Source organism: Vanellus vanellus, assembly GCF_965231255.1.
Source record: "Vanellus vanellus genome assembly, chromosome: 28".
In the NCBI taxonomy this organism is placed as follows: domain Eukaryota; kingdom Metazoa; phylum Chordata; class Aves; order Charadriiformes; family Charadriidae; genus Vanellus; species Vanellus vanellus.
Genome location: NC_138933.1, coordinates 1,084,186 through 1,105,461, shown reverse-complemented (window position 1 = coordinate 1,105,461; position 21,276 = coordinate 1,084,186). Strand labels below are relative to the sequence as shown.

Below are 21,276 nucleotides of genomic sequence, written 5' to 3'. Positions count from 1 at the left end.
GTTTTACAGTGTCCCTGGGGAGAGAGTCTCTGGAGACAAAGATGCGTCCGGTTTGCTGTGATGAAACCACTTGACACGTTCTTGTCGGCCAGGGCTGCCCATCAGGTTTCCAAAAATGACATAACGGACCGTTTCAGACATGCTCCATCACCGTGGTGTTGTGCCTTGGGCTCGGGGAGGGTGGTAAGAGCATTTCAGGCTGCGTGGGGCGAGGCTGGCGTCTCCTGGTGCTGATGTTGTGCCTCTACTCTCGCAGGTGACCATGGAGTCCCCGCACCGCGAAGCTGAGCCTGGGCAACAGGAGCAGGAGCTGCGGCAGATCCTCAACAAGGACAAGAGCAAGCGAAGTAAGAGCCTCCATGTGTCTGAGGGTGTGTGGCACCGGGCGCCGCATCTCTGCCCGAGGAGCCGTGTCCCCAAAACCAGGGGACTCGGCTCACAGAGGGAGTGAGATCAGAGTGGCTTCAGAAGGGGGCTCAGCAGGCGGTTCTGCCCTTATCCAGCCCAAACTCTGCCTTCTCTTGGTCTAAAGGCGTGTGAGAGCATCCATGCCAAGAGATTTTTTTGGCCCTGGCTGATGTTTCTCCTTCGTGTCCTTCCAAGTGGTGCCAACCAGGTGGTGGCAATAAATCTCTGTGCTAACGTTGTGTCGTGTCCTACGGCCACCGCAGTGGTGCTACCCGAGCTGACGGGGCTTGTGACTGCCGGGTGCACTGGACAGGGCGTGAATTTGCCCCTTGAACTTGCCAACCCCAGGCTGGAGCATCCGTGGTGGTGGGGAGAGGTTAGTGGGTCCCCTCATGCTGGGCAGAAATGTTTGCAAACCCCGTCCGGCTGCGATCTCCCTGCGCCATCTAGTGCCAGTGGCTGCAGGGAGCTCACTCCGAGCTTTGGGATGTGCAGAGTCCTGCATCACCACCCAAAGATGCAGCTGCAGCATGCAGCGGATGCACTGCGCCCGTCCCAGTGTCCGTGAGCCTGCTGCCCACCCACCCGTCCAGTCTGAGCTCTGTCGGGATGCTGTTATTTTCTCTTAGCTCCCAAATAGCTGTGGAGCAGCGGCTGCTCTGCCGCGGTTCGCAGCGTTGATGGGGCTAATTGCAATGCTGAAAAGACGGTGCCTGCCCTTTGCCTGCCATTCCTCAGCAAACAGCTCCTGCGAAGGCAGTCAGCTCAGTCCGGCTGAGCGTGACAGCCTACACATGGCCCCTTTATGCAATCTGGGAGTTAATCATACCAATTAATTAAGTAACTTGTGCTCGGAGGTGCTGAATGCTGACCCAGAGGCGTGAAGCATGCCGGTTGTACCCACAGAGCGTTCCTGCTGGAACGGACGGATGGGGATATGGCCTGGCAGGGGTGGGAGCGCGGGAACGGGCCCCAGTCCGAGGTGGGAAAGCACACGGGAGGCTCGGGGCAGCCGGGGGCTGGCGGTGGCAGCACCCTGCAGCAGTCGGACCTCTGCGTGGGGGTGTTTCACCACCGCGGTGGAGCCAGGTGTTGAATGTGGGTCACTGCTGTTTGTTTGCCAGTGGGTTGTGGTAAGTCTCATGCTCTTCTGGAAGAGCACAGCTCCATCAAGAGATTCAGTAGCCTCAAAGCTGTCTCCTGAACTGTTTGGAGGTGCTTTCTTTTTCCTGCTCTCTCTCATGTAAGCGGTCCCCAACTGGGGGCAGAGCCTGGCTGCGTGGGGAGCTGAGGTACAGGACAGGCAGAGCTGTGTGCCCTCAACTGGAAATTATCAGCGTGTAACACAGGCTCGAAGAGCCCCAGGGCACAGTGTCTCTGGAGAGGCTTCAGAAGGTTCCCAAGCACCCGTGGGAGTTTTGTCCCTGCTGTACGAGCCACGTTGTGCTTTCATGCCCTCTTTATTCTGTGGCTGTCAGCTTATACCTGCTCTCTCTGGCTCGGATGAAGGAGGCAGATCTGCAGCCGAGACTCGCCTCTGGCCGTGCTCCTCCTCTCACCAGCCGCTCAGCGAAGCGCACATGAAAAGATCGGGCTCCTGAGATGTTGTGGGATGAGGGTGGGACAGGGATGCTCCCCTGACCATCTGGGAAACTCCGGTTGTCCCAGCTGGCCTTTCTCTCCCTGAGCCAACCTTGCCCTGAGAACTGCACCAAACACCTCCACAGGGTTTTGTCAGCATCTGTGTGCTTGTAGGGCGTCTCCAGCCATCCTGGCATTACTCGTGCAGCCATGGGGAAGCTCTAGGGCCGTGCTCATGTCTGCAGGGATCCTTTAAAGTGCTCTGTGTCGGCTCTCAGCCCTGTGTGGTCACTGCTGGTCTTTCTGCAGGTGCTGTGGCCAGCACAGTGGTGAAGCAGAAGCTGGCGGAGGTCATCCTGAAGAAGCAGCAGGCAGCTTTGGAGAGGACCAGCAACCCCAACCCTTCAGCCATGCCATACAGGTAAAATAAGGGCATCCTCTGGCCTGCCCCAAGCCAAACACATGCTCAGGACCCAGAAAAGGTGGCTATTTATCTTGGGCAAGATCTTGCCGTTATCTTCTGCTTCCTGGTCTTCAGAAATACTGTTTAGTTAATGCCTGTGGATGAAGCTCCCATGTTGTTTTCCCTGACCTTGCTGGACTTTGATGGCTTGTCCAACTCCAGACCTAAAAAGTACTGTTAGGCTTCTTGTCTTCTGTTCTAAGACAAGGCAGACCCAGCAGCTGGATCCCTTCTATAGGTGCTTGTGGTAGTGGACAGGACAAGCCTTTCTGGCCACTAGCAGAGCAGCTATCACGTGCCTGGCAAAGGCAATGCCCCATGGGCCACCCCTGTGTTGGAGAGTGTCGCGTGGGTGGCCCGTGGCCACCAGCTGGGAAAGGTCTCTGACAAGGTGGCTTCTCCCTGTAGGTCTCTGGAGCCTCTGGATCCGGAGGGCCCTTCCCCTCCTGTGCTCAGCACCTTCCTGCCTCCTGTCCCCAGCACTTCTCTTGACCCCCCAGAGCATTTTCCGCTGCGGAAGACGGGTAAGGCCTTGGGGATAATGCCGTCTCCCTCCTGCCACGATGCCCTCTCAGCCTGCTCGCAGGGCATGGCTGGAGCTGAGAAGCAGGGTGACCTGTCCCCACAAAACCAGTCCAGCTTTGCCCCCATCGTCAGTGGGGCCGGGACTAACTAACTGCCTTGTCCACTCACAGCGTCTGAGCCCAACCTGAAGGTGCGTTGCAAGCCCAGGAAGTGCCTTGACCGACGCAAGAACCCTCTGATGCGCAAGGAGAGCGCTCCCCCCTCGCTGAAGAGACGGCCGCCCGAGGCGATCGGTGAGAGTTTCACCTGGACGATACCTCGGGGGTTTGGAGAGACCTTGGGGCCAGGCTGGAGCTGTTATAGTCTGCCCAGATTCCTGCACCACGACTGCCTGGGGGCCGTGACTCCAAGGCTTGGCACATTATCGGTGCCCTCCTCAGGGCACAGCCCATGGAGGGAGCTGTGCTGTGATGGTGCAGGGATGGTGAATGAGGGAAGGACAATGCTGCATCTGTACCATGCTGCTTTTCTGGCCTGTAATGGACCTGTAATGGACCTACATGGCTGGAAGGGTCTAAGGTCCTGAGCAAACGCAGCTGGTCAGGCTTGCTCACTGGGGTGTGGTGCCTCCCATGCTGGCAGGACGGCTCCATCTCCACTGTCCACGTGGCCGAAGGGAGGTTTGACCCGAGGAGGGAGGTGGGCAGCTGTCAGAGAGAGGGAGGGCTGTGAAGGGCTGGGGCAGGAGCTGTGCAGCCCTTCTCTGGGTGCTTGTGCCCATCACCCCCGTTTCTTTTCCTTATGCAGACTCCTCCCCGAGCAGTAGCAGTACCCCGGTGTCCGGCTGCAGTTCTCCCAACGACAGCCTCCCCGCCGAGCACGGAGCCCTCCCCGCCGCCTCCGGCATGGCCCATGAGGTGAGCTCTGACGGCCTCGCAGCCAGAGGTCTTGCGGCTTGGGGCTTCCTGACCCCAGGGTTGGGTGCCCTGATCTCCCACTCCCATCCTAGGCTCAGGCGAAGGTAGCGTCTGCCCCCAGGGACCCCAGCCCTGAACCCCACTGCCCAGGAACTGCCCTTAGCCCTGCTCTCCCTGCACGGTGGGATGCTCTGCCCGGCCCAGCGCTGCTCCTGACATGCTGCCCTCCTTTGCAGTGTGCATTTCTTGTCTCCTAGTGTATGTGCTGTTGCCACGGGTCCCCGATGCCCTGGCCCCAAGTGTCCCCTTGGGCAGCTGGGGCTCAGCCACCCTCTTCTGCTGCCTGGCCCGTGCCCGAGCTCCTTGTCCCATGCTGAGCTCTGCTGCTGCTGGAGTAGGAGACTAATGAATTGTGTTTGGTGCAGACACCCCTGGCTCAGCGCCTGATGATGCAGGAGAGCTCACTGGCCCAGTTTGCCCTGCAGAGTGCAACCTCCCTTCCGGCCATCACACTGGGATTGCCGGCTACCACTAGCGCCAGGGTAGGTAGCCAGGTTGTAGATAGCCCCACAACTGGGCAGAGGGTCCCCGCCGGGCAGGGGAAGCCCTTTCGTTTGGGTCTGGGGGTCCTGGGGTAATGCCAGGCGTGCGCTGGCTCTGAGTATTCACAGGCACTGCCCGTGGGCAGGGTGAGGATGTGGCATCCCCTCCCCGTGCTGTGTCCCAGCAGGTTGCTAACCCACTCCTCCTCCTCTCTGCAGGGAGAGGCAGATCGCCGCCCCCTCTCCAGCCTGGCACACCGGGTGCCTGTGCTGAATGGACCTGTCCTCACGGGCACGCACTCACCCATGTTCATACCAGCTGGCTTGGAGCAGCACGAGGCTGGGAGTCCTTTATCCCCTCGGCTCCAGCCCGTCATCATCCTCGAGCCCTCGGTCACCCACACTCCGCTGGTGGCGGGTAAGTGTTGACCTTGGTGACAGGTATGGAGGCTGTGTCAGCGCTGGCAGGGCTCAGCGTGGAGCTTCACTTGGGGCAGGCAGGTTTTTTGGGTGCCAGGAAAGCCCAGTGGCCTTGATTTTCCCATTACTCTCCCATGAGCTGGGGCTGAGGGAATGGAAGATGTTGACCCTGGTTCTGGCTAGCCAGCGTGTCCTTGCCATGGGTGAGTTCTGCAGGCACCACAGCCTCGACAATGCAGAGAGAGCCATAGCTTTGGCTCTTCCCTCCAGCTGCCCCTTGCCCTTCCTGAGCTGGGCTGGTGTGGAGCCATTCACCTTCCCTGCAGCCCAGAAGCCCCCCTCCAAGGTGTCGTTCCTGCCCCTCCCTTGGGTCTTGTGCCAACAGATTTCACTACGGACCCTGTGTTGAGCAGCACAGCATCTGGCTGGTGCATCTGGCTGCCTTATTCCCCCAGCCCCTCTGGGGAATCCACTCTAACTGTAGCAGAAGGAGAACTGGCTCCTTTGGGCTGGTTCCTGGCTCCATCTCTACCTACCCTGTGTTACCTGCAGTGAAGGAAGCTTCTCCCATTGAGGAGGAAGCTGAGGGGGTGACTGAGATGATTGAGGTCTGCCAGATTGTGTCCCCAGACCCCTGTGGGTTGTGTGATGCCAAAGTGATGGGGACAAAAGGAGGGGAGCCAAAAAGGCATAGTGCATCCATCCTACCAGGTGCTGGGCTCCAGGGCTGGGCACTGTCATTTTTAGGGCTGCCTGGAGATAGTCTGCATGGGCGCAGACAGCACTGCTGCTCTGTGCTGGGGTGTGGACTGACTGCTCTGCAGGCTGTCACGTCTGCCCAGTGGACAATGCCACCCCTCACCTCTCCTTTTTCTCCCTTCCAGTGCCAGGTCTGGGAACGGTCCCCTTTTCCTTTGCCCCCTCGCTCATCTCTGCGGAGCGCCTGTCGCTCCCAGGCCACCATAAACCGCTGGGCAGGACCCGCTCAGAGCCTCTGCCCCAGAATCCCAAGGCCATCCAGCAGCAACTGGTGTATCAGCAGCATCACACCCAGTTCCTGGAGAGACTCAAGCAGCAGACGCATCTGGGCAAGGTAAGTCGTGGAAAGCCCAGCCTGGGCACGTAGGAGGCAATGGGAGACACATGCTAGAAGGGTGCAAGATGGCATCCCTACCTGCTGGGCAGGGAGTACCAGATGTCCAGGGCCAAGCCCTCACCGGGCACGCGAGATGCTGCCTTGCCCAGACTCGTAGCAGCAAGCTGAGGGTCCCTGCTCAGCTTCCTTGGCACCCGCATCCATTGTGCTCCTGCCCCGAGATGCCCTGCCGGCCCCCATGACCTTCTTGGCCTAGCCTGTCCCCTGCCACCTCTCTGTGCTCATTTGTGACCCCTCCGGCTGCAGCGTATGGCTAAATCCAGCGAGAAGCCCCGTCTGCGGCAGATCCCCTCCTCAGAGGACATGGAGGCTGAGGGGACACTCCCAGAGGCCGGAGCTGAGAGCAGCGACCCAGCGAGGGCACGTGTGGAGCCCACACGGCCGGGGAGCAGCGTGAAGGAGCCCGAGAGGACGCAGAAGATGATGCAGCCTCAAGAGGAGCTTGTCCTACAGCAGGTACACAAGGGCTGGCAGGGATGGGAGAGCCCTGGAGAAGGGTCCAGGTTGCCAACCTGAAGCAGCCCTTTCCCTGCTGGGCACAAGGAGCCCATGGGCAAAAGGGACAGGGCCTTCCCTGGCTGCCCCAAGGTGCGTGGAGCCCTTGAGGTGGTTTGAAGCCTTCATAACAGGCTCAGGAGTGGGTTGTTAAGAGGTGGAGTTCCTAGCTTTGTCCCTCTCTCCAGTTGTGGCTTAATTGCTTTGAGCGTTAGTCCTGAACAGGCAGCATGCAGAGATCCCTGCCCTGCAATTTGGAACAATTATTCTCCATCCCTTGGTGTCTCCCGTTAGAGGCTTTGCACAAACCCAGCAAAGCTGGTAGGATCCTGAGCCTGGGAAGAGTCAGATCAGACCGAGAGCCACCTCCGTAAAGGGGTGCTGTGGGGGTAAGGACACAGGCACCATGTCTGTGCCTTCCTCCAGCCTGGGGCAGTTCGCTAGGACAGGGACGAGAGCTGCAGCAAGGCTGGGAGAGCATCGTCTCCAGATTGCTGGGCATCGTCCTCCAAATTGCTGCGCCTTGCAGCCGGGCTGCCCAGCGCTGCGGGGCTGAGCCAGCAGAGAGCAGCAGATGCTGCGTGACATGTCCCAGCTCCTGCAAACTGGCTCCGAGCCCCCCAGCGTGGAGGGGGCTGTCGTATCCAGACCCTGGGAGGGTGCACAGTGCCGGGCTCCCTTCCCTGTGCCGGGTGATGCTGTTCTCACCGCCCTGGTGCCTTGTTCTGGATGCCGTGCTCACCGCCGCCTCTCTCCATCAGGCCTATATCTGGGATTCCTATCAGCGCGTGCAGCAGCAGCTCCTCAAGCGGCAGCCCTTGGCCGACTCCCCCATGGTCCCCACCATCCATGCCGGGCACAGACCCCTCTCCAGGGCCCAGTCATCTCCTGCCACCGCGACTGTCTCCCTTCCTGCCCAGGACACGGCCTCCAAGACGCTCTCCCTGTCTGTGCAGGAGCAGCCAGCCAAGCCGCACTTCACAACAGGTACGGCCTGGCCCCTGTGCGGGGCTGTCGCCGCTGGAGCAGCAGCAGGGGCTGGGGACAAGAGCTGGAAGGGAGGTGGGGATGCCCAGGGGCAGCTTAGCATCAGTCCCGGTCACTCCCATACTCATAAATGCTTGGGAGTGCGCTGGCTGGCTGCAAAAAGAGCAGAGCAAGCCATGACAGTCCCCCTCTCCGTATCTAAGGTGGCTTTTCCAAGCAGGACTTGCCCATCTGGCCCCTCGACTGCCATCCTGGTCCAGTGATGCTGGCAAGGTTCAGCTCTCTTATATATCCAAGGCAGGATTTGCTTCAAGGATGTTGGGACAGAGGCTCCCGTGGTTTGAGGGAGGTGTTTCAGTCAAACTGAATAGTTACGGGTGTTCGGGGTCTCGGCCAGCCCCTGAAAAGGAGTGGAATTAGCGTCTGCACCATCAAGGCCTGAATGTCTAGCCCAGTCTCGGGACAGCAGCTCTCCTTGTGCGTTGCAGGGCTGGTTTACGACTCGGTCATGCTCAAACACCAGTGCTCCTGTGGTGACAACAGCAACCACCCGGAGCACGCGGGCAGGATCCAGAGCATCTGGTCCCGTCTGCAGGAGAGAGGGCTGCGCAGTCAGTGCGAGGTGAGCGCGAGCGGCAGGGTGGGAGCCGGACGCCTGTCTGGGAGGGGGATGCTGGTACGAGCAGATCTCATGCTAATGGTGTGATGGGGTATCCTGCTCCCACTTCCATCTCTTTTTGCTCCCGGATCTTCTCAGCCTGTTTACCACCATTAACCAGAGGGACTTGCCCATTGCTGGCAGAGCCAAGTTGGAGCGTGCTGGTCTGACCATCTCCAGCTTTGAATGGCAGCAACAGTCTGCTCTGCTGGAAGATGGGTGCAGGGAGAGGCGTGATTCTTACTGAAACGGAGTGTTTTGCCAACTCTGGGAACACCAGTGTCAATTCCAGTCTGTTAGAAACCTTGCCCTGGTCTTGCTGGGCTGACTGGTCCATACAAAGCTCTGAAGTTGTAGGAAGGTGGTGCTGGCATACCCTGCCTGATCCCTGCCTGCAAATGAGGGGGGTTGCTCCGGTTCAAATCCAATGCAAGAAGCACCGTGCTCAGCCTTGCAGCTGCCTCCCCGGCTGCGGTGACACGAGGTGTGGCTGTACTCGGCCAGCGGGATGTGTCCCCTCCACCCTCAGAGGATGGCGCGCTTGGGTGGGAGAGGCTGCGTCTCCCACCTGGAGCGGCTTGGTCACAACCTCCATCTGCCGCAGTGCCTGCGGGGACGGAAGGCCACCCTGGAGGAGCTGCAGTGTGTCCATACCGAGCGCCACGTCTTCCTCTACGGCACCAATCCCCTCAACCGCCTGAAACTGGACAACGGGAAGCTGGCAGGTGAGAATCCACATCCACACTGCTCCCTCGGGCAGCCGTGCCCTCGCCTTCTGCCCGTCCCTGCCCACACATCCACTCCGGGTCTCAGAGCACCCTTGGGGACCACGCCAAGCAGCTCCTCTGGGGGCTGGTCCTAGTTCTGGCTAAGCAGCCAGGCCAAACCTCGCTCCTTGGTACTCCTGTGCCGTGCACCCTTTCTCCCAGCCATCCCCAGTTTCTCAGCTCTGAAGTCCTCGCTGTCCCCTCTCTCTGCAGGGATCCTGTCGCAGCGGATGTTTGTCATGCTGCCCTGCGGAGGGGTGGGGGTAAGTGCTTGATGTCTGCTCTGGGCGGTTTTGGACGGGGTTGTTCTCTTCATCTGTCCCCAGCAAGGGCCTCCTTGTGGAGAGGGAGCTCCCGAAGTCTTTGGGCTGCCAAGGTTGGGTAGCCGCAGGTGGGAGCAATCCATCTGTGGGCAAGATGTCATTGTATCAGAGCTTCGCCCTGTCCTCAGGATGGTCCTAAGCATCCCACCTTTGAAAGGGGATCCTTCATGCCTTCTTACTCTAGGGGGCCCAGGAACCAAAAGCCCCTCACAGCCATTTCTAAGAGCCTGGGCTGTTAGAAGGGAGCGAGCCGGTGGGACGGCTGGGGGAAGCCGCAAGCCATGGTCTGCTTTGCGGGTGGGGAGCGGTGTTGTGGGGACAGCAGCTTGCCACTTCCCTCCAGACACTTCTGTGGCCTCTCCTTTCACAGCTTGCCGCCCTGGTTTCTCTCCATTCATTGCGTTCTCCTCTCTTCCTCTCTCCCCCCCGTCTCTGTCCTTCTCTCTCTCTTTCAGGAAGGGTCTCACTCCATGCCTTCCTGCTGCCTCTTCTGGTTCTTCTCCTCTCCTTGCCCCCGCTGCTGGGCACCAGCTCTTCTCAGCCCTGTTTGCATCTACTTTCCCCGCTCTGCCTCCCCCTCCCTGCCCTCCTCTCGCCCGTGCCCCGACAGCGGGGGGGCTGGAGCTGCCCCTCTCCGTGGGCAGAGGGGAGCCTTTGAGTTGCACACATGGAGTTGATCAGAAGAGACTTGAGTTTTCCGGCTCTGGCTCGGCCCTTGACGTGATCCTGATCAAACCAAGATGTTTGGTTAAACAATAAAATAAGATAAAGAAGGTAACGAGCGTTTTCTCAGTCACTCCTTCCAGCCCCCGGGTGCAGGGTGAGATGGTCTGTGTGGAGCTCAGCTGGGGGCTGGGGCTGACGGCAGGCGGAGGAGCTGCCATCCTGACCGGCAGCACCGGGGAGCTGCTGTGGAGCCGGGGAGCTTGCCCCATTGCGTGCGAGGTGGTCCGGCTCCACAGTGCCCGGCCCTTCAGCCTGCATGGGACTTCAACCCCTGGCCCCAAGCAGGGTGGCTGGTGGAGAGCGTGGGTCCCGCACGGCCGAGATCTCCTCCACCGGTGCCTTGTCCCCGTCTGACCGATCCCCTTGCTTCCAGGTGGACAGCGATACCATCTGGAACGAGCTGCATTCCTCCAACGCTGCCCGCTGGGCTGCGGGCAGTGTCACTGAGCTGGCCTTCAAGGTGGCCACCAGGGAGCTGAAGGTAGGGTGGCCTCATGTGGATGTCCCAGAGCTGTGCATCGCCCTGTGGCTGGGCAAGAGGGGGGCTGGGGGATCTCGCCAGCCGGCACCGGGTGCTCCTAGCCCTATGCTGCTGTGGGCTCCGTCTCCGGCTGTCCCCATGTGGCAGAAAACACTAGCCCAGGGGGTGGGGGGGGTGCGTGATGCTGGGGGCAGCAGCTCTGATTACTCGCCTTTGTTTTGTCCCCAGAACGGCTTTGCTGTGGTGCGGCCACCTGGACACCATGCGGATCCTTCCACTGCCATGTAAGGGCCCCTTCCCAAGCGGTAGGGCTTTCGGCTGGCACCCGGGGAGCCCCAAAAACCAGCTCCTTGGCTCAGAATCACTCCAGACTAACCTCCCCCAGGATCCATCCGTATCCCGGCCAGGGGAGAAGGGAGGATGCGGGCCAGGAGGGACGGGTGCTCAGGGAGGGCCCCAGAGCATTAACTGGCTCCGACTCCGTCTTTGCAGGGGATTCTGCTTCTTTAACTCGGTGGCCATTGCCGCCAGGCAGCTGCAGCAGAAAGGGAAACTCAGCAAGATCCTCATTGTGGACTGGGTAAGTCCCCCGGGTCCCCCAGCGCGTCCCTACTCCTCCCCAGGACATCCCCGGGAGTGGGTGTCTGCACCTTCTCCCAGCTCTGAGATGGAGCTAGACTGGAGAGCAGCGAAACCTCCTCCTTCGGGGACCAGCTGCGTGGCTGGGACCCCTCCGGCGTGTCAGGATGGGGGAGCAGGAGCAGATCCTGGGGATGGGGGATGCAGCCCTGGAGCAGGGGAGGGATCCAGTTGCTTTTAGCTCCGTTAAGCTATCGGGCCACCCTCAAGGCTGAAAAAAAAGAGCACTTTCCCAATCTCTCTCTCACTCTAGGATGTTCACCACGGCAATGGGACTCAGCAGATCTTCTACAGAGACCCCGATGTTCTCTACATCTCTTTGCATCGTCACGATGATGGCAACTTCTTCCCCGGTAGCGGGGCTGCCGACGAGGTAAAAAGCACCGACGGGCTGTGAGGTCTGTGCAGCTCTACCCGGGAATGGCAGCGCTGGTGGCGAAGGTGACAGCCAGGAGAACGGGGCAGTGCCGGGTTTGAGCGAGAATAGTTTGGTGCCAGTGCCTTACGAGCTCGTTTCCCGTTGATGCCCGATCCTGCTTGGCTCACCCCACCGGCTGCAGAGCCGAGGCTTTGTCCGAGCCTGCAGCCAGCGGCACAGGGACGGTGACTGATGGCTGCAAGGCTCTGGAAAATGCCCGGAAAATGCTGTGGCTTCTGCTGTTCTTCAACGAGCTTTGCAAACCCAGCCGGCTCCTGTGACACGGGGCAGGGGGTCCGGGACAACCAGCCCTGCCTCCCCGGAGCCCGGCAGCGATGGAGCCCGCTCAGGGCACTGCCCCAGCATCTCTGCAGGCCACATCCAGCCCTTCACTGCTGTCCTTGCTCTCTCCCAGGTTGGTGCTGGCCCTGGTGAGGGATTTAATGTCAACGTAGCCTGGACTGGAGGTCTTGACCCCCCCATGGGTGACCCTGAGTATCTGGCTGCTTTCAGGTACCGTTCCTTGCGTTTCTGCTCATCTCCTCTTTGCCTCGGTGTCAGGCTGAGCCAGCACTTAACACCTCTTATTTGTTTTTTACCCACACAGGACGGTGGTGATGCCAATTGCACACGAATTCGCCCCCGATGTGGTGCTGGTGTCGGCCGGCTTCGATGCAGCTGATGGCCACCCGCCACCCCTGGGTGGCTACAAAGTCTCAGCTAAATGTAAGGAGGTGGAAGCAGCGCCGCTGGCGCGGGGCGGGTTGTTCCCACTGCCCACCCAGGCTGGCACCATGGCGTAGGGGTGGCAGCTCTCCAGGGAGCCAGGGGAGAACTTTGGGGTTGGTACCGGCCTCACGTGGAGGGCCGGGGCCCCAGCGTTTTGGGCAGGGAGGCTGACAACCACCCCTCGGGCTTCTCCTCCAGGTTTTGGCTACATGACGAAGCAGCTGATGAGCCTGGCTGGCGGAGCCATCGTCCTCGCGCTAGAAGGTGGCCATGACCTTACGGCCATCTGCGATGCGTCTGAGGCCTGCGTGTCAGCCTTGCTGGGCAACGAGGTGAGAGCTGGGGGTCAGTGGCTTGTGTGGGCCATGGATGTGGGACTGAACTGATGCTGTGAGCCGAGCCCTGGGCACAGCTCCCTCCTCTTGACCCGCCGTGTCCTCCTTTGGCAGCTGGACCCTCTCCCAGAAGAAAGCATGAGGCAGAAACCAAACCCCAACGCTGTGCGCTCCTTGGAAACAGTGATCCAGGTCCAGAGTGAGTGTCCCAGGGGCTCGGTTCACATGGAAGAGTCAAGTGTGACCATTTCCTCCCCTCTCCCGTAAACCCCATGACCTCCAAGGGGACATATGGCATGAAAGACCCCAGTGAAGCTCTCCATCATTCTCCTCCTCATGGGAGGGTGATGCCCCACTAACTGCAAGGACAGCCTGGAGACCTGGGGCACCCCTAATCCTGGCACCTCCTGATTTTTGCTTCTTCTGCAGGTAAATACTGGGTGGCTGTACAGCGCTTTGCCTCCAAGTTGGGCTGCTCCTTCCTGGAGGCACAACACCACGAGGCAGAAGAGGTGGAGACAGTCACAGCCTTGGCTTCCCTCTCAGTGGCCGTGATGGTGGAGAAGAGGTGATGCTCTTAGTTGATCCTGGGAGATGTGGCTGCCCCTCGTTCCCTGTGTGCCTGGCTCCAAGCCTTGCTGTCACGGGGGTGGCAGCAGAAAAGGGCCTGATGAGCTTCGGGGAGGTCAGGACAGTGCCGGCTTTAAGCAGGTCTTGGGCTGTGGGAGACAAATTACAACCGTCCTCTCCACTGAGAGCTCCGATACCCAACCCTCACATCCTGGCAGATTCAGCCTCAGCGTTCAGCGTCGGTGGGTGGTGGAGTGAGGTCCTGCATCCACCTGGTCAGGACCTGGACTGGCTTCTGGGAGACTCAGTGCTGGGCTTTTTCCCAAACAGGAAGGAAATGAGACCAAATCCTCTTTCCCTCTTTGGAGACTGGAGGTGTGGAGGTTCGTCACCTCCTTTCAGCGGGGTCCCCACCTGCCCACCACCTTTTCTCATCCTCACCAGGACTCAGCCAGAGTCTACAAAGGTCTTGGTGGAGCAGGAAGCACTGGGAGGCTTGTTGTGTAGATGCTGGACTTGCCAGAAGGCCCCTTGATGCTGAGAGGGATGTGTTGTGTCACACAGGTCTCCTCCTTGTCTCATGTGTCATATTTCTCCATTTCAGGCCACAAGACGAGCCGATGGAGGAAGAGGAGCCCATGAACCAGTGATGAGCAGTGACGTTCTCTGCTCCCCTGCTTCCAGGATGTGGCTGGACTCTCCCGAGCCCAGCGCTCGCTCTTCACTCCTGGCTTTCTGTTTGCCACATCATCCTCACTCCCCGAGTCATGGTCCTGAAATGGCATGGACCTTTGGCTGCCGCCTCAGCAGGTCTTCCACAAAGGATGTCCTCCTGCTCGGGACCGATGGAAAACCATAAACTCCCTCTGCACGGTGTGGCCTTGCAAACCTAGACCGTGCCTGCAATCAGTCCCCAACCTTTGGGACCTGAAACCCCTCTGGGGACATGTGTGAGAGGCCTCCACCCCCCCTGGCTGTGGTGGCAGCCAGGCTCAGACCTGCCCTTCTCCTGGGATCTTCCTCACCCTTGGGGAAGGGGGTGGGTGTTGGGATGGATGTTGTGGCCATGCTGTGGGTGGTCAGAGCCGCCTTCGGGACTGCACCCAGAGCTCCTCTCCGGACAGGCAGCGACACCTTTGAGAAGCAGCCCTGTGTTTTGCTCGGGAGGGACGGGCTCTCTGTGTCTTCTCGTGAAGGCTTCCTGGCTGCCCTTCCTCTGGTGGGGCACAGGGCGGGAGCGAGCGTGACAGTGACGTGGGGTGTGACCTCGTTGTGCACGAGAAGGGTTTGGACAGCTGCGGATGATGCGCCCATCGCCTTGCAGTTGGGGAAGAGCAAGGGCTGGAGTGGCTGCAGTGCCCAGGATTGCACCCGTGGGACATCCTAACCACTAACCAGAGCGGGATCCCTCTGGTGCCGGGGCTCTGATTTGCACTATGTACAATTGACGTGTGCTAATGTGAACCTGACGTACTCTTCTTTCCATGGGAATTTCGGGAACAAACACCTCTTCGTGTGGACGTTACCAAGGTGCCTCGAGCCCTTTTTAGAACCCACTGACCTGAGGATCTGTACCGACGTAGACCCCTGTGATCCCTAAAGCAGGGGCAGCCCCGCTGTCTTCCAGTCGTCCCATGTCCCCCCCCCGAGCCCACCCTCCCTGCAGCAGCACCCCCAGCCCAGCACCCCGATGGGCTCCTCTTCTCCAGCTCAGATCAAGTCCTATCACCCTCTGCTTGGGCTCAGCACCCCCAAGGATCCCCAAAGCCCCAGCAGTACATTCCCTGTCCCTCTGCTATCTCAGGGTGACAGAGGCAGGGTCGGGCCTCCCCAAAATGAGGTGTCCATCTAGATTTGACTTCTTCCCATCTCATACTGCAACAGGGCGTCATGCAGCTCGTCACCCCGAGAGCCTTCCCCATGTCTTCCCTGTGTCTCATCACGGGTTGCCCCACAAGGACAGGTCCCCGCTTGAGTGTCACGGTGCTGGGCTGCAGCGGGGTTTGGGGACGGAGGGGATGGATGGGGTGCTGAGACCTGGCTGAGCTCGGGAGGTGGCCCGGCTCCATCTGCAGGCACAGGGAGGAGATTTTGTAAAAAAGAAAAAAAAAAAAAGAAAAAAAAAAAGGTTACAAAGAAGGAGGAAAAAAAAAAAAAAAAAGGACGTTGGAAGAATAAAACATTTCTGTGTCTCCGACTGCCCAGAGGTGGGGTGCAGCAGCGCCGGCCGAGGGCACAGAGGTGGGGAGGGGGTGAGATCCATACAGCTGAGTGACACGCAGGGAAGTCGTCACGGCCACGCTGTGGCACTGCCCGTACCCCCTGATGGTGTGGCTGCCTCCGTGCTGCCGGAACTCGGGTACCTGCGCTCACCCGGCACAGTGGTCTGGTGATGGGCACCCTCTTGCTGGACAGGAGGGAGGGCGTCACATTGCAACGGGGCAGTTTGGGCAGGAAGGGGTTAAAAAGCACCCCAGAACCTCTCTGGCTTCACCAGAGCCTGGCGGTGGTAGACGCTGTCCTACCATCCTGTGGGTCTTTCCCCCCGCCCCTGGTGGGCTCTAGGGTGGTGGGAAGCTGCGTCTCCAGCCTTGGGGCACTTGAGCGCTTCTGGTGTCCCCGAGCTGGGGCTGGTGCTGCCACCCCTTCCCCCAGTGCCAACCACTGCAGCTCCTTCCCTCCGCTCCATCCCCTCAGCTGAGGCAGGCACCCTGCAGCCCCCCACCCCGGGGCTCCTCCAATGCCACCACCTCTCCCTCCGTTGGCCTCAGTTTCCCTTCCCCGCTCGGTCCCAACCTCATCCCCGTTTCTCCCCGTGGGTCCCAGCTGGACTCATGCCACGCAGGAGCAGTCCTGATGCGATGTGGCTCTCGGCCGCTCCTCGCCTCTGAGGAAGCCCAAAGTTAAACGTCGAGGGAGAGTTCGTGCCCCAGTTTCCTCCAGGAGAAAGCTGTGGGTGCAACTGGGTGAGCGGTGGAAGCCATTACGGAGGGATGTGCCCCAAGCAAACGGCCGCTTTCCTCATGTCTTAACTTCTTTAGCATTTAACATTTTTCAGGTTTCCTCTGGGTCTATCAGGGCAAGATACCAAAGGAAAAAAAGCTGTGATTAATTAAGCTCATGCATTCAAGGATGGGCCTGTCCCAGCCTCCAGCCTGGCAGGTCTGGCGAGGAGCACCCAGCGAGACCTTTGTGAGCGTCACCCAGCCCGCGCTGGCGTGGGTGGCCCAGAAATCCTTCATCCCTTGCACCCCCTGCGGTAGGTCACCCCAAACCGGAGCTGAGAACCTGAGCAGCCCCTCTGCGTTCACTCCTCTGCTGTGTCACCCCGGCCAATGTGCCGAACGGCTCACGGGAAGCACCGGCCCCATCTGCCAACTGGTCGCTTGTGGTTTCAACCCCGAAGACGGGGCCAAATGACGCGGCAGTGAGGCGTGGGCGTTCGGGCGAGCGCTTTTTTTTTTTTTTTTCCTAGCAGAGTTACGTGCTTGCTTGGGAGGGTCCCCCCTCCCCATGGTGTGGCACCACCTTGTCCCTAAGCCCCCCCTAAGCACTCCTCTCTGCTGAGCACGGAAGCTGGAGGAGGTGGTGGGATGGTGAAGGTCCTGCCCAGGTCTGGGTGGGTGCGTCGCTGCCTGGGTGCTCCCGCCGCTTCTCAGTTGGGATGGAGGGAGGGACCTCACCAAGCTCCCGTTTGCCCAATTTTAACAGCTGAACATCAGGCAGAGGTGTCCCACCATGAAGCTGATGGTGGACACCTCCTCCAGCTCCAGGGGGGGAACTCCCCTCTGCAGCCATCCCTTGGCCCTGCCTGTGTCCGCCCAACGAGCACATTCCACCCCACTGTAAATGGAGAACGGGACCTTCAAAACAGGCACCAGAACCCTCAAAAGTCACTCGCCCTTTCCAGTCCGTGGGGAGGTTTGTTGGTGGGACCAGAAAAGCCACGTGGCATCATGGCCACCCAACGCCAAGGATGCTGTGGGACGCCCAACGCCATGCTGGGGTGGCCATCCCTCAGGAATGGGGTTTACTGGGGGTTTTCTCCAAAACTCGTGATGATGATGCCAGGGGCCAGAACATCTCCGGATCCATCCTTCCTCGCCCCAAACAGCTTTTCCCCCCACAACTTTGGTAACAGCAATGATGCTCATGACTATGAGCACTTAAAAAACACCCAAGACCTTGGTTCAAATTATTGGTCTTTCCTTAGGACTGATGTTTTGCTCATTTTAAAATAAGTCAATATAAGGATTTTTTTAAAAAAAAGACTCAACAAAATGTTACTTTAAAAATCATTTTTTAAAAGATACTTTACCCCCTCCTTTTTTTTTTTTTTTTTTTAAATTGGGGTCAGAAGACTGAGTCTCCACAAAGTGCTTTATTTTTAAAGCATTTTTTAACAGTTTTGAAAGAAAGTTATATGTCTAAAGGTGGTTTCATTTTTCATGTGTAAAATATTTCCTCTGATGCAGTCAATGAAGCCATCCACAACCCTCTTTTTTAATGGGATTTTTATTTTTTTAAGCACATTCAGATCTTTTTAAAGGCTGCCGTCAGCTCCCCGGAGCAGGGAATCCACTCACGGTGTACATAAAAATTGAGGATTATAGAGAAAAAAAGGTAGTCTGAGCCTTGCTGTCGCTTCTCGTCGGATTCTCTGGTGTTTAATAAAGTGTGATCACTAATTGAAACTGCTGTTGAGTCATTTGTAACACTTCTCTCCCACGCGGATTATTTCGGGTCGCGCGCCTGCTGCAGCTTCACTTACAGGGACGTTTCCCCCCCCCCCCCTCCCCCCCCATATTTTCCTGCTATAATGAGCAAAAATATCTGATTCTCTTTTGCCCCAATTTAAATAAAACCGGCTGAGCACCAGCGCTGAGGGAGGGTGCGGGGTGGGCGTGTGGCCGCCTCGTGCTTACGACAGCACCATTTCCTTAGGAAACAAAAGGATTGAACCCTGGAAAATTCCCCCTGGACTTTATTGGGATTGTCCGGAAACCCCAACGCCCCCCCCCCAGCCCCCCCCGTCCTCCCCCCACCATCTCTGCATCCCCCGAAAGAGCCTGATCCCCCCTACCCCGGAGCAGCACCGCTCCAAAAATGTCCCCAAACAATCCCGAGATGTCCCCAAATGCTCCTGAGATGTCCCCAAATGCTCCCACTCCCGGAGGGAAGGGCTGTGTGTAACGTCTCCAGCCTTCTTTTCCAATAATTTCAAAGAAATTGGGTTGTTCCAATGGAGCGGGTGATTTTGAGGCAGGTCCGTGGGACAGGAATGAGTGGAGGGTTCGTTGAGGGCTTCAGCAGCCCCCCCCCCCCCAAAATCCGCTCTGCGTGCCCGGCGGCATCTCAGACCGTGGCATCGTTGGGGTGCAGACCTCCAGAGCAGGAGAAAAGCGGAGCCGTGCCGGGTTCCGCGCTGGGTCCGTGGCCAAACCCTTGGAGGCAGAGTTTTCCCATCCCTGGTGGGGCTCCAGGAAGCAGCGAGGACCGGACCAGCGGGGGTCCCATCGTCCCGGGGGGAGTTGTCCTGCCTGGCCCTGGCCGAAGGCAGCTGCCTGCGTGTCCTGGCTGCAGGCAGCAGGGGAAAGTGGAGGGGCCCGAGCCCTCGGGAAGCAGGAGGCTGGCGACAACTCAACTCTTTCTTACCTGCCAGTCAAAAATAAATTACACCCTGAAGAGTTTCATACACAGCATCGTTCCAAGCAAAACCAGCCGGGTGCTCGTTGGGGTCCCTCTGCCCCAGTCCCGGGGTCTTGGAGGGGTCAGAGCAGCCCCGGGCGCGGAGGCTGATGGGGTGGGACGGGGCTGGTGCCCTCCTGCTCCCCGCGGAGGCTGCTGGCCTTTTTTTTTTTCGGGAGCTGGAGGAGAGCGGGGTGGCTGGGTCCGGGTGCCTGGGCGCTGGCTGCTTGTTTCCATCGAGGCGGAGGCGTAAGACCTAAGGGGAGACAGGCAGGGTCAGCCTGGCTGCCAAGTCACCGAGGTTTTTGGCTCGGCACGGCCAGCCCGGGCTTCCCAAAATCGCGCAAAATCCGGCGCTGAGCTGGGAAGAGCCACGTTGGGTGGCTGGCTCCCGAGCCTTCGTGCTTCGCATTCGCAGACTTCCCCGTAGCCGCAAGGGACGCGCCGGGAAACGTCCCCACACCTGAGCCCGGGACTGTGAGCGTTCCAAAAAAAATCACAGCTTTCACCCCGAATATGCTTCTCTGGGAGGATAGAGAAGGAAAGCGGCCCAACCACTCATCTCTCCTTCCCTCCGTGGGGAGGACCGGCATTATCCCGTGATGAGCTGTTCCCTCTCCAGCCCGGAGGATGACAGGCTGTCCCCAGGGTGGGTGACGCCAGAGGGGACCCTGCGGAGCCGCCGGGTGCCTCCAGCCGCCGCCGGACGCCAGCCGGGAGCCGGACGCCGTGGTGCGGTTGAACCGAGGCCGGGAGCAGGGCAAGCCAAGCTGGTGGCCCGATCCGGACCACGGGCTGGGGGAAACAAGCACCGGAGGAGATCGGAAATGGCTCCAGCAGGTCTTGAGGGACCTGGAAAGGGGGGAGTTGAGCCCCTGCGGGGCACCGGCTCCGTTCTGCTGGCCCTGGCGCTCTCTGGGCCTCCTTCCCCATCACCCCCAGGTCTCTGGTTTTATTTCATCCCCTCCTCCGGCTTTGCCTCCCGCTTTTCTAGTGCCTCCTCGCGCAAGAGCTGAGACCTTTAACTCTCTGGCGAGGAGCCTGGAGAGGAATAAATCAAACCCGGCAGTAATTCAGCCCTGGGCACTGCTGAGGTAATGCAGCCGGGGGCCGGCGGGCTGCTGGGGGCAGCCACTGCCCACCCTCTCCGCAGCGCCGGGGCTCACAGAGCCCGGTAGGCAGAGAGAGAGAAAAATCCCCGAATCCCCGTGCGTCCCATTACCGAGCCTTTGGGACCGTGGTCCGAAAGGTCTGTGGTGGGCGCCGTGCACATCCCCGGTGCTCAAGGCCTACGGTGTCCGGCACAACGGGTGACCAGAAAGGCTGGCGCCCATCTGGCACGGCACAGGGATGCCCTGGGGTGTGGGAAGCACAGGCACGAGCATCTCAACCCAGCCCATATAAAACTTAATAATCTCCCCCGGCTTCACGGCACGGCCATGTCGCAAGCCGGGAAGGTCTAACACCAACGAACGCACTCACGGTGTGCTTTTGAAGGTCACGGAAGGGCTGGAGGAACCTCCAGAGGAGACCAGCCCCACTCCGAGCATGCAGGGCCTGGGGACGGACGCTCATGGGGACGGCGTGGACCGGACCACGGAGCCGGGGCGACGCAGCGCTCTGCGAGCCCGTCCTCGACGCCCCGGCTGACGCCCGCCCTTCCCTCCCTCCGCTGCGTTAACACCCTCGTCTCTGCTCAGGTACAGCCCTATAAAAGGAAATGAAATGCAAAGCCCGTCTCGTTAACGCATCTCCTTCGTTCCCCCTCACATCCCAGGTGCATTCCCGTGACATTCGGCGATGAAATACGGGCTCGTTTCAAAGGCATTCCTCCGGGCTAAGCGAACGCAGCTGAGATGTAGCGAGCCCGTCTCCTCGCGGGGATCGTAAACCGGCAGACATTTTAATGCTCGTGAGGGCCGGCTCTGTAATTTTATCTCTGTTTTAATTTTAACTAATCCTGAGTAGTGCTGAGAACCTGCGGTGGAGAGGAGCCTGGTCCCCCCCCCCCCCCCGGGGCAGGTTCGCTGTTGAGTTCTTGGGTCTGTAATAGAAAGGTGGAAGTTTTTGCCGGAAAAAGGTTTTTCTGACGGTGAAATTTAACCGCAGCCCCAGGTCACCCTTTGACATGTCCTTGTGCCGGGTGCTGGCATGCCGAGGGACCTGGAAAGGGATGGCTGGAACTCCTGGGGCTCTCCCTGCTCCGGGCTGGGAGATGGGAAGTGAGTCAGAGCAGCTCTGGGACATGAGGGTGATGCCACCCCTTGCTCGGAGTGTCCCTGGACAACCCCGGCTCGGTGGGGATGGGGGGTGGTCGGACTGAGCATCCCCAGCCCTGTCTGGTCCTGCATCCTTACCCGGAGCTGGTGCGTGAGATCAGCCCTGGGATTTTGGGGAGATGTCCCGCATCCCTTACCTAGGGCAGCTCCTCCTGCCCCCGAGACACCA

At 59.5% G+C, this 21,276-nt stretch overlaps 1 protein-coding gene across 1 annotated transcript in view; it reads left to right on the top strand.

Moving 5' to 3' along the window:
* Nucleotides 1–14,604, top strand: part of HDAC7 (histone deacetylase 7) — a 91,102-nt gene extending 76,498 nt beyond the window's left edge. The window contains exons 3-25 of the mRNA XM_082496390.1: nucleotides 257–347; nucleotides 2,299–2,410; nucleotides 2,861–2,976; nucleotides 3,148–3,270; nucleotides 3,785–3,894; nucleotides 4,320–4,436; nucleotides 4,656–4,854; nucleotides 5,741–5,949; nucleotides 6,259–6,468; nucleotides 7,269–7,494; nucleotides 7,983–8,116; nucleotides 8,757–8,877; nucleotides 9,133–9,182; nucleotides 10,342–10,449; nucleotides 10,678–10,733; nucleotides 10,942–11,029; nucleotides 11,342–11,461; nucleotides 11,922–12,019; nucleotides 12,114–12,232; nucleotides 12,434–12,567; nucleotides 12,685–12,769; nucleotides 13,000–13,138; nucleotides 13,745–14,604. Coding sequence (XP_082352516.1) covers nucleotides 257–347; nucleotides 2,299–2,410; nucleotides 2,861–2,976; nucleotides 3,148–3,270; nucleotides 3,785–3,894; nucleotides 4,320–4,436; nucleotides 4,656–4,854; nucleotides 5,741–5,949; nucleotides 6,259–6,468; nucleotides 7,269–7,494; nucleotides 7,983–8,116; nucleotides 8,757–8,877; nucleotides 9,133–9,182; nucleotides 10,342–10,449; nucleotides 10,678–10,733; nucleotides 10,942–11,029; nucleotides 11,342–11,461; nucleotides 11,922–12,019; nucleotides 12,114–12,232; nucleotides 12,434–12,567; nucleotides 12,685–12,769; nucleotides 13,000–13,138; nucleotides 13,745–13,790 — 2,811 coding nt within the window. The 3' untranslated portion in view covers nucleotides 13,791–14,604. The remainder of the gene's footprint in view (nucleotides 1–256; nucleotides 348–2,298; nucleotides 2,411–2,860; nucleotides 2,977–3,147; nucleotides 3,271–3,784; nucleotides 3,895–4,319; nucleotides 4,437–4,655; nucleotides 4,855–5,740; nucleotides 5,950–6,258; nucleotides 6,469–7,268; nucleotides 7,495–7,982; nucleotides 8,117–8,756; nucleotides 8,878–9,132; nucleotides 9,183–10,341; nucleotides 10,450–10,677; nucleotides 10,734–10,941; nucleotides 11,030–11,341; nucleotides 11,462–11,921; nucleotides 12,020–12,113; nucleotides 12,233–12,433; nucleotides 12,568–12,684; nucleotides 12,770–12,999; nucleotides 13,139–13,744) is intronic.
* Nucleotides 14,605–21,276: the final 6,672 nt, after the last annotated feature.